Raw genomic sequence first — 11,227 nt, 5'->3', positions numbered from 1 at the left:
ATTCTAGGATGTATATTGGAACTGGCTCTATTTATATTATTGAATGCACAGCTCCGAATACTTCCTGGTTTCGCAAGTTAGCCGAACTTTACGTCATCTTTGATTATGCCACACCGGATTTTCTTCCCCCAAGGATAAAGCTCCCCTCCATGCATGTCTCGAACAGCGCTCTGATACCATTATGGATGCCCCAACGAGGAAAATCGCTTCATCGCGTCGTTTTGCGGTCTAGAATCTGGCATGGTGGCAGGCAGATCGGCTTCATGTCAGGCATTAAACAACATTATAAGCGTACCTCATATGGGTATATGAATATCTAAAATGAATAACAAACCCCATTTAAGGCCATATGTAGTCATTCACACCTAAATGAACGATCTAGTGACACCAGCCAACAGTCAAGACTTGCCTGATATACTTGAGGCTATCACGGGGGATCGACCCTTGAGGCCCATTTTTATTTTACCGCCTTCTACGTTGGGCTTAGTGCGGGGTGGATTTAGCGTCTACCTGCCGCATTCCTATGGGGCCAAGACGCGGAAAAGGAGTGAGCGCAATGTCGATGCCCCATCAATTAGTGACAGCTTGCCAGAAGCCTGAAGCTATTCTGCCACGCAAAAGGAGCAACGAATAATACTACCGGCTTCACACTATTAACTTTGCTAATCCTTCTTCGTTTCACGAGGGTTTTGTTTGCTTCTATTTGATTCACCCGCGACTTCCCGACCCTTTGCACATGTGTCACGACCGGCCAGCATGAACTTTCTCAAATCTGCAGTGGCTTCTGCCATTGCTCAAGGGCCCCCGTTCCCCTACTCGTTTGGCGACAAGGTCGACATCGACTCCTCCATCTGGACGCTATACAATGGCACGAAACGAGTTAGTAGACTCTGCAGCGACCGGAAATCCACAAATGCCACAAACTCACAATGGATATAGGAAGATGGCAGCAATTGCAGTATCTTCTCCTTCGATGTTGTCGCAAACAAGAGCCGATTGACCCTCGCCAAGAATGCGCTCAAGAAATTGCGGACGATGCGACACCCTGGCGTGATCAAAGTCTTGGATGCGGTCGAGGTACAATACAATGGCTAGATGAACCGCTACAGGTACGAATGCTCACGACTTTAACAGACTGAAACCTACATCTACATTGCGACCGAGCGCGTCGTCCCACTGCGGTGGCATGTTAAGAGGAAGAGCTTGAGCCCGGAGACGATGAAATGGGGTCTCTACAGCGTTGCAGTACGTTTGGCATAGGCAACCCCTTCTCAACATTGCGACATATGCTAACTTGTCCAAGCGTACGATCAAATTCATCAACGACGAAGGCTCCTCGATACACGGCAATGTCAAGATCGCATCGGTATATACTTCCGAAAGTGGAGAATGGAAGCTCGGCGGCTTCGAAGTGTTGAGCAATGTGAAGGACGACGATGCAGTTGTATACACCTACGGAAGCTTGGTGCCCGACTCGGGGAGGTATGCGCCCCAGAAGTCGCCCGAGGCGGCTGGGATTCCATCAAGAAGAACCCGCACTCTTCGATCGACGCCTACAACTACGGTACTTTGATCTTCGAAGTCTTCAACGGCGACTTTGTGGGTGCCGATCAAGCAGGTCAGACGAAGGGGATACCACCAGCCATGCATGCGAGCTACAAGCGACTAGTTAACGCCAACCCGAAGGCCAGGATTACCATCGGCGCATTCTTACAACAGGGACAGAGATCTGGGGGATTCTTCGACACCTCCTTGATCAAGTTGACAGACGGTATCGATAATTTGGGAATGAAGTCGGAGGAGGAGCGGGAGGCGTTTCTCAGTGACCTCGACTCCTTGACCGACGATTTCCCAGAAGACTTCTTCAAGATGAAGGTGTTACCGGAACTACTCAAGTCTGTCGAGTTTGGTGGCGGCGGTCCCGAGGCCTTCGGTGTGGTCATGAAGATAACTACTAAGTTGTCTAGCGAGGACTTCGAAGCGCGAGTACAGCCAGTGGTAATCAGGTTATTCGGCAACCCCGATCGTGCGATTCGGGTATGCCTATTAGATAACCTGCCGCATATGATTGACCGTCTCCCGCCGAAGGTTGTCAATGACAAGATCTTCCCTAATCTGGTGAGTATTCCTGTCGTCATATTATGGGTGCGTACTGATATCGAACTGTTAGGTCTCCGGCTTCACGGATTTAGCACCAGTGGTGCGAGAGCAGACACTCAAGTCAGTTCTGGTAATCATACCGAAGCTTTCGGATCGTGTCATCAACGGTGAACTCCTGAAATACCTCGCCAAGACCGCCAACGACGAGCAACCTGGCATCAGAACTAACACCACCATCTGCTGGGGAAGATTGCGAAGAACCTAGGGACCTCGTCGCGGTCGAAGGTGCTGATAGCCGCCTTTACTCGTTCGTTGCGAGACCCATTTGTGCACGGCCGTAGCGCCGCTTTGATGGCTTTGGCCGCAACCACGGAGCACTTTACCGACGAGGATTGCGCGACGAAACTCATGCCCGCCATCTGCCCATCTCTCATTGATAAAGAGAAGCTTGTGCGAGACCAAGCCGTCAAGACACTGGATGTCTACATGCAACGGGTTCGCAAGGCCGCGTCTGCCATGCCCGATACCGTACTGCCCGCACCAACCGCAAACGAAGGCGCTGCTGGTCCTCGCATGAGTACGCCGCAGCCATCCGAGGCTTCGTCGTGGACAGGGTGGGCCATCTCGTCCTTCACCAACAAACTATCCGCTGCCGCTGGTGAAATCCAGACCGACGCTAGTGCCAATGGCGCTGCGAACCCAGCAAGCAGCCTCAGCGCACCTACACCACCGGCGGGCTCTGCACGTCTGATGCCTACTACGACGTCCTCCGCATCTGCTCTCCACCGCCAGGCCGTCACATCCCCACCGCCACCCACCATGTCGCGAACTTCGTCCACCACAGCCGCCGAGGCCTACTTCAAGGATCCCGAACCAGCCTTTGACGATTTCGACGAAGGCGCCGACGACGCCTGGGGCGAGATGGGCGACATGGACGAGAACGACGACAACGGAAATGCCGACAACGACGACACTCTCGGTTTCAATGCCAAGCCGGCGTCCAAACCGACCATCAAGAAGGCCGCGTCCCCGCGCCCTTTGACGACGGCTCCGAACCCGACTTCGCCGGGTGGCTCGCGGCGCAGGCCTCCAAGAAGAGCGGGGCGCCCGGCGGCAAGCCTCTGCCCAAGGGCCTGTCCAAGGCCGGCGGCCCGGCGGGATCGGCGGCCACTTCGAGAAAGTCGAGCGCGACGTCGGTGGCGAAGGCGAAGCCGAAACCCGTGGTGGCCAAGAAGATTGACACGACACCCAAGGAGACTAATGATGATGAGGATGGGTGGGGTGATGGATGGTAAGCGATTAGTACACGGCTGTGACTGGCGGAGAGATCTGGGAATGGATGAAATGCAAGTTCACGGGTATTGATATTGGCATTGGCATGGCATGGCGTTTTGGAGTTCGGCCTGTACTCAATTAGTCTCTTGCCTCTTGGTTAATCAAGGTATATACCACATAATGTATTGGGCGAGATGGCCAATATCTAAAGCCAACGTTAGACATCTTGATTAGGATTATCATCATCATCATGGAGAGCAAGTCTGGAGGACAGAAATTGATGAAGCACAAATGATATTTATGCCTGGTGAAGCTGCTTACTTTCCTCTGCTATCTGGATGCATGTGGTGCATCGGGGCAAAAACATATGCAATCGCTGATTTAGGACCCAAAACCAAGTGCAACGGGTCTGCTATACCTAACATGGAATACAAAGTATGAAAAAAAAGGAGGGAAAAAAGCAAAGCAAAACCTGACTCCCCGTCCCTCTAACGCCATGTAGGCCGAAAGTGAGTCCTCCCGACGAAAAGCATGTTGTCGGGTTAGGACATCAATGATGAAAGCAAGTAATGCAATAAGATCCGCAGCCTCCGAGCTGGTAGGCAATACCACTGGCTTTTCTGAATAAAACGCTTGACCAAAACGACGAATGGTGGGAGTAGAAGAAACCAAAGGTAGTCGCTGAAAGAGGCGTGGACGTGGACAAATGGTGTCTCCGGACGACGTTGCTGCTGTTGCTACTGTTGATTTCGGTATCGTTCCCGAAGTCGATTCCGGAGTTGCAGTTGTTGGTAGAGCGGTGCGTCTTCCCAATCGGAACCAGAACCAACGGCTTCGTCGTCATCCGTTTCCTCAATCGCCTCGTTTTCGAGACTGTTGGGTGGCACATCGTCCGTCCAGTTGTTACCATACGCATTGGCATCATCGTCAGTCACGCCACCGTTTTCTCCACTGGTTGTACCATCTGGCACACTATCAGGTGTACCATCGGCCGCCGTTCCACCAGACACTCCATTCGTCGCCCCATTAGGAATACCAGCGTCCGCATTGCTGATGTAGGGAGAAGGCGGACGTCTGCGAGGATGGCCACCTCTGCTAGGACGGCGGCATCGGCCACGCCATCCATTCTGATTATTCGAGGGGCCGCCTGCAGTCTTCTTCTTCGTCTTGGTCTGCTTGCTGGAGCTGGATGACGCCGATCCTCCCAACTGCCTGATCGACTTCTCACGCACGTCCCTGCGATGGACGGGCCCATTGGAAAAAAACCGGCAGGCTTCCTCCTAGCGAGCCTCCGAGTAATCATTCAAGGCGACACACACAGCACCGCGATGGTGTCCGTTATACTGTCGAATCACTTGCTGTGAGTGCAGCTCCCACAGCCGAGCATAATGGTCCGAGCAGGCCGTCACAAGATAAGCAGAATCGGCGCTGAAGGCACAGTCCCACACCCAGCGCTGATGGCCGGTCAGGGTAGCTTCGAGAGGCCAGGGCTTCGGCGCGTTGGGGTCCTTGGGCGGATTGCCATCGGCGTCGGGAAACCTGATGGGGTTCGGGCTGATGGTATTGTTGATGGTATCGGAGGGAAGAACTCGAGGAGTAGAGGTTTGGGGGTTGATTACCGGAACCTCGATGGAAGGATCAACATCGGCAACAACCCAAATCTTGGCAGTATGGTCCGCCGAGCACGTTGCTAGCTTCTTAACATCTGGCGACAACAGAATGCGGGTAATGTACTCCTTGTGCGCGGAAAAATGGGTAACTGGAAGCAGCTGAGTGTGGTGGAAATCTTGGATCAACGCCCAGACGTAGACATTGCCCTGCGCCATTGTTAGCTGACCCGCATTCACCCGCATACACCGGCAAACGCAGCCTAAACTTACATTGTTATTTGCGGCACAGAGCAGTGTTCCATCGCTGGCGACCGTGACACTGCTGACGCTCACATCTTCCTCCGGAATCAGCTCGTGACTGCAGTTGTTCTCTGCCAGGTCCCATATTCTGACAGATCCTCTGCGGTCGCAGCTGATAATCTCGCCCTGGTTGGGGTGAATTACGACGTCATTGACTGGGCTGCCGTGGCTGTAGGTTCGCTGGACGGTGCCGCTACGCGTTTCCCAGATCTTGACGAATCCATCTTCCGAGGACGTGACCATCCACTTGCCCCTCGCAGTGAAACGCGACGCCGGTGATGTTGTTGGTGTGGCCTTCGAAGGTGAGGAGGGGATTGGGGTTCGTCGACTTGATGTCGTACAGCTTGACGGTGTGGTGACCAGCGGCAGCCAGGAATCGCTTGTCGGGCGAGATGCACAGACGGTTCACTTGCGAGTCGGGGTGTTGGATCGTTCGCGAACAAATTCCGGATAACGCCTCCCAGAACCTACGCAGCTCAAAGTCAGTATCGCGATATTCACATTACCCACGGAGGACTATATCGCGGTCGACGCAGGCATACCTGATGGTGTGGTCGTAGCCGGCTGCAAGCAATTGGAGGTTAGCCACTTCGCATATCACAGCTAACAAGGGGCTCTGTGCTGGCTTACCTGTGCAAAGAATGACCGACATGGTGAGTCTTGGATGTCGCAGCCTAGCGGGCAGGCCTTGGTATGAAGAATGAAGTTCTTCCAAGTGGAATGTTGCACAAAGAGGCGAGGAGCCCACTAAGCTTGAATTACGTTTGGCCAGTATGTCGCATGTAAAGCATGTGTGGATTGGAGGCTATTTGATAGGCGCGAACCGAGCAACCTCGAGGGGAGGAGCGCCGTATCGATAACGATAAAGCTTCCCCAGTTAGCTACCGATGGGCGCTAACGCTGTAGCTCACACCTGCAGGGGTCCGTGCACACCTACCCGGGTATTGACGTAACTTTACTGCCACTATTCACAATGCGTCATGGAACTTTATGAGCAGAAAAGCGGGCGATTTCGAGAGCATCGCCATGCATCGAGTTTCGGTTTAGTGGAAACCCCCTTTACCCAGATTCTCAAGTTGGTAGACAATATTCGCCCCTACAACGACGTTGCGCCATCTTCTGTCATCGACCTACATGTATAAGTATGCCCTAAGGCTCTGCCTTCAATCCTCAAGCAGGCGACTCACAGCGTTGAATCTGATAGAATCTCTACAGCCCAGAGAGAGAAGTCAAGCAAGATGTCTCACATCATTCAAATGGCCTTTCCGCCTTAACAGTACATGGTCGTAATATTTAGGTACCTCCTCTCCGTAAACCATCCTAACGATTTCGTGTACGCTCCTGTCCAAACACAATATAGGGGAAGCTCCGCCACACTGCTTACTCCTGTGATAGTGCATTGAGGCCGCGAAGATGGCAAGGCTCTTCCGACTTCGAAGTCACAGACGCTTCCCAATGGTCCTTGCCGCAAGCAGTGATTCTCGCAGTTGCTAGAACACAGAAGTGACCTTCTGATTGGGCGTTGTCAACACTCGGTCTGCCTGACTGCCTGGCTCAGCCACCACTCCTGCATACCCCGCCCCAGACGCTGGCTCAGGAGCTCACAGCATGATGCGGGTTGAGAAATTGAACGCGCAAAGGGATTTCTCCCAATCTCGCATTCTCGATTCCGTTTGCCGTTTGCCATCCTCGAAGGTTGGCAGCGCTAGCCAGTCTCCGGGTCTGAGGGCATTCTACAGTATCATATCAGCTACATCTACTTGGATCTCTAGTCCCTATACAATCCCAGCAGCCTCTGTGTCAAATACTTTCAGAATTATTGGACCCGATCGTTGATCTGCCAACTTGGAAGATCAACGAGATGAAGCCCGGTACGGGTTCCCCGAAGGCATGTGCCGATTCCAGCTACTGGTTTGACTACCGTCGTTGAACCACCTCAGCCATCGCTTGAGTGAGTGGCAACATATTATCGGTGTTCAAATTTCTAGGCTGACTCCGCAAGTATCGTGTTCGTGCATGGGTTTACGGGCCACCCTGAGAGAACATGGGCTAAGGCTAAAGGGGATATGGAACATGCTGGTGATAATGAATCGTCAGCATCTTCTGAGAGACCTCTCAAGATGCGGAAGTTCAACATACTTCCGGATTCAAAGTCCAACGATGGCCATGGATACAGGTCGGTCTTTTGGCCACGGGATCTTATTCCTTCTACAGCACCTCATGCTAGAGTCATGACATATGGCTACGACACACACATCAGGCATTGTATTGGGCCAGAAGGCAGTCACAATACCGTATATGACATCGTCTGGAATTTCCTTGTTTCCTTGGAGGCTTCAAGGAGGACAAAGCCCTCAAGGCCGATTGTGTTCATCGCGCATAGCCTCGGCAGAATCGTGGTGAAGGAGATGCTGCGACGCTCCCGCATGTGTAGACTGGGTCAGAGCCACTTGCACTCTGTCTTCAACTCGACAAGGGTAATCGTTTTCTTTGGCACACCACACGGAGGTGCCGACCCGCGACGCTTTCTCTAGTCAGTCGCAGAGCAGCTAATCAAGGCTATGGGGTTCAAAGTCAACCAGCAAGTTGTTGATTCTTTGTTGCCATCATCTGAGCGACTTCGCGAACTCCGAGACGAGTTTGCTCTTATGGCGCGCCAACAGGGATGGTCTATCTATTCCTTCCAAGAGCAAATGGGTATCAAACCCCTCAACGGTCGCAAGGTCGTGGACGACACTTCTTCATATTTGAACTCTCCGGAGTTCGAAGTTACGGAGCATATTAGCCAAAACCACATGGATATGTGTCGCTTTGTGGGATCTAATGATACCGAATACCGAAAGGTATCTGCAGCAATCACCCGTATCATGTCGAAAAAGGAAAACATAACCGATTCGGACCAGATTAGGGAGCCTGAAGTCGATCACAAGGCCTTGCAAGAGAATTTAGATTCATTGCGCTTTGATCAACACGACGTTCGGCACCAAAACATCAAGTCAGCCCATGTCAAAACTTGCAAATGGCTATTGAAGAGCGATATATACTCGGATTGGGTCAAATCCAAATATCTCGAGGAAAACTACGGATTCTTCTGGATAAAGGGTAAACCTGGAACCGGAAAGTCTACCATCATGAAGTTTCTCTTCGCAAATGCACAGCGCACAATGAAAGACATGATGCTTATCTCGTTCTTCTTCAGCGCCCGGGGGCATTCGCTAGAGCGATCAACTATCGGGCTGTACAGATCACTCTTGTCGCAGCTTCTTGAGCATAAGCCTTCACTTCAGCCAGTGTTGCAACTGGATTCACTTCGTAACAGGGAAACTTTAGGTTGGAGCCTTGAGCTGCTGAAATCCCTGTTTGAGCAGGCAGTTCAGAGCCTAGCAGATACTCCCGTCGTTTGTTTCATTGATGCTCTGGACGAATGCCCTGAGATAGAGATCCGAGAAATGATTTCCTCGTTTTCACATCTTGGCCAACTCGCAGTATCTGCAGGGCATCAATTCAAGGTATGCTTTTTAAGCAGACACTACCCATATATCACGATCAGCAAGAAGATCGAACTTGTCCTCGAAGAGCATGAAGGGCATGGCGAAGACATTTCACATTATGTCACAAGCGAGTTGAAAATTGACCAGAGCAAACTATCAGACGAAATCAGACAGGCTGTGCAGGCCAAATCCTCTGGCATCTTCATGTGGGTGGTACTTGTGGTACAAATTCTGAACAAGGAGTATGATTGTGGACACATACACAAGCTTCGTCGACGACTAAGGAGCTGCCAGATGATCTCCATGATCTATTCCGAGACATACTTACTAGAGATGCTAGGAATGGAGAAGAGTTAGTACTGTGTCTTCAGTGAGTTCTCTTTGGTAAGAACCCACTGAAGCCGGCAGAGTTATATTTTGCAATCTTGAGCGGTGTCGACTCTGAAGCCTTAAGAGACAACAACATGGAGGAGCTATCCGACTCCGACTTTGACAGATACATTTTGAACTGTTCCAAGGGCTTGGTCGAAGCGACGAAGTTGAAACAACGCACTGTCCAGTTCATCCACAAGTCTGTTAGGGATTTCCTGTTGAAGGATGATGGGTTCAATTCCATCCTAGCATAAAATAGCAATCATAGTTTTGAAACACTCGGCCACGAAAATCTCAAGCAAAGTTGCTTAGTCCAGATGGAGATCTCTACGCAAGAGAGCAACACTGCATTGCTATCGACCCGATTCCCTTTCCTTAGATACGCCGCCAACAACGTTTTACATCATGCCAACAGAGCAGAAGAACAGGCATATCCCAAATTGGATTTATGGCTAGCTTCCAGACTGCGGAATGGGTCAAACTAATCAACACATGCGAGAAATTCGAGACTCGAGATACCCATCTGACGCCAGGCTACTGTATATCTTGGCGGAAAAAAAAACTCATCACACCTTATGGCAATACACACACCAGGCTCATCCTGTCTTGATAAGGGGAAAGAGCGGTATGTCTGTCCTTTGTATGCTGCTCTAGCCATGGGGAGCCACGAAGCTGCCAAAGTACTACTCTCACCAATAGTGCAAAGCTTTCCTGCCTCACACGAAGTTCGACGGCGATTTGATGAGTTATTGTCACGGAAGGAGCCCTGGCCAGCCTTTCCACGTGACTCCAAGTTTCATAAGGAAGGAGAACTTCATCGGCAGATGTTGAAAAGCAGTGAGGAATTGGCGCTTTTATTCCTCAGTGCGGGACTGCTACGCGAAACCAATGCCCTTTCCCTTTTTGAGTGTGCGGCCCACGAGAGACGCGAGCTGTTCGCTATTGGATTTTGGAAAAGTGCGAATACCGATCAGATCGAATCGTGGCCATGCACTCCTTTGCACATAGCAGCAAGAGAGGGACTATTGGATGTGACGAGTTTCCTGCTAGAAACTTTGAACGACGTTGATGCCCGTGACAAAAAGGGGCGGGCGCCTTTGTCGTATGCGGCAACTAGCAATAGCAAAGGGGTTGCAAAGCTGCTACTGGATACGTCTAAAGCCGATGTTAATGCTCGCGATGAAAAGGGTGAACACCTTTGTCATATGCCGCGGGTATACACAGCGAGAGGACTACGAAACTGCTAGTGGACACTGGCATCGTAGATGTCGATGCCCGCGACGTCGAGGGCCGCTCGCCTTTATCGCATGCGATAACTGGCGATAGTATGTATACGGAAGGCAACATAAACGCAGTTATAAAGCTGTTACTAGCCTCAGGGAAGGCAGATATTAATTCTTGCAATAAGGAAGGGAGGACACCATTAATATGGGCTTCGTACACATTTGTGAAGAGAAGTGAGTTGAAATCTATCATGGAAACTTTGTTGGGCTCCGGAGCAGAATTCAACAGCCGAGACAAAGAAGGGTGTACAAGTCTAATATATGCGGCGAAGAGCAATGATGCATGGGCTGTGGATATCTTATTGAAATCCGGAGCAGACGTTGACAGCCAAGACAAACACGGACGGACCCCTTTGTCCTGGGCAGCAGGAAGCAGTCACAAGTACAATTTTGGGATGGACGTGATAGCAACGATTCGTGTGCTAGGCAAGGGTAAGGCTGAAATCAATGCCCGGGACGATCTGGGCCGGACACCTTTGTCCTGGGCTGCCACGGCTGAAATATCATCGGAAGCTGATACTTCACTTTGGCTTCTTGAACATGGAGCCGATCCTGCGATCACAGATCTCCATGGCCGTACAGCCTATGATCACTTCAACCTCTTTGCGCAAGATCATACTGACCAAACGAAGCTTGATCATCTGCAAACAGAAGACATAAGAGCCATGTTGTGGCCTTCCTAATCTTTATAGATTTAATTATATATAATATAATATATTATTGCGAAGTAATATAATATTAACCTCTTAAGCTTTTTATAGCGTTATTTTCCTACTTGTAGTTTCTTTTAAAGTGT

General features: G+C 50.9%; 4 protein-coding genes across 4 annotated transcripts; 3 read left to right on the top strand and 1 right to left on the bottom strand.

The window, feature by feature from the left end:
* Nucleotides 1-756: 756 nt before the first annotated feature.
* On the top strand, nt 757-3,395 carry PG994_004435 (uncharacterized protein; the record flags this gene model as incomplete). The annotated part of the gene is made up of 8 exons (XM_066855844.1): nt 757-879; nt 940-1,077; nt 1,135-1,245; nt 1,304-1,465; nt 1,528-2,118; nt 2,171-2,230; nt 2,350-3,079; nt 3,121-3,395. 8 exons carry the CDS (start codon nt 757-759, stop codon nt 3,393-3,395), a joined length of 2,190 nt encoding a protein of 729 aa, XP_066718011.1.
* Nucleotides 3,396-4,112: 717 nt separating this feature from the next.
* PG994_004434 (quinon protein alcohol dehydrogenase-like superfamily) lies at nt 4,113-5,937 on the bottom strand (the record flags this gene model as incomplete). The annotated part of the gene is made up of 6 exons (XM_066855843.1): nt 4,113-4,611; nt 4,693-5,192; nt 5,256-5,478; nt 5,552-5,752; nt 5,828-5,849; nt 5,916-5,937. The coding sequence occupies 6 exons, from the start codon at nt 5,935-5,937 to the stop codon at nt 4,113-4,115; spliced, it is 1,467 nt and encodes a 488-aa protein (XP_066718010.1).
* Nucleotides 5,938-7,405: 1,468 nt separating this feature from the next.
* PG994_004433 (uncharacterized protein) lies at nt 7,406-9,402 on the top strand (the record flags this gene model as incomplete). Its single annotated transcript, XM_066855842.1, has 3 exons — nt 7,406-7,762; nt 7,820-9,128; nt 9,185-9,402. The coding sequence occupies 3 exons, from the start codon at nt 7,406-7,408 to the stop codon at nt 9,400-9,402; spliced, it is 1,884 nt and encodes a 627-aa protein (XP_066718009.1).
* Nucleotides 9,403-9,723: 321 nt separating this feature from the next.
* PG994_004432 (ankyrin) lies at nt 9,724-11,114 on the top strand (the record flags this gene model as incomplete). The annotated part of the gene is made up of 2 exons (XM_066855841.1): nt 9,724-10,336; nt 10,396-11,114. The coding sequence occupies 2 exons, from the start codon at nt 9,724-9,726 to the stop codon at nt 11,112-11,114; spliced, it is 1,332 nt and encodes a 443-aa protein (XP_066718008.1).
* Nucleotides 11,115-11,227: the final 113 nt, after the last annotated feature.

Source organism: Apiospora phragmitis (genome assembly GCF_038363925.1).
Source record: "Apiospora phragmitis strain CBS 135458 chromosome Unknown utg000005l:1.0-4161743.0:1.0-4166827.0, whole genome shotgun sequence".
Classification (NCBI taxonomy): Eukaryota; Fungi; Ascomycota; class Sordariomycetes; order Amphisphaeriales; family Apiosporaceae; genus Apiospora; species Apiospora phragmitis.
The sequence above is the reverse complement of the archived record's forward strand: the minus strand, read 5'-3'. Positions and strand labels throughout refer to the sequence as shown.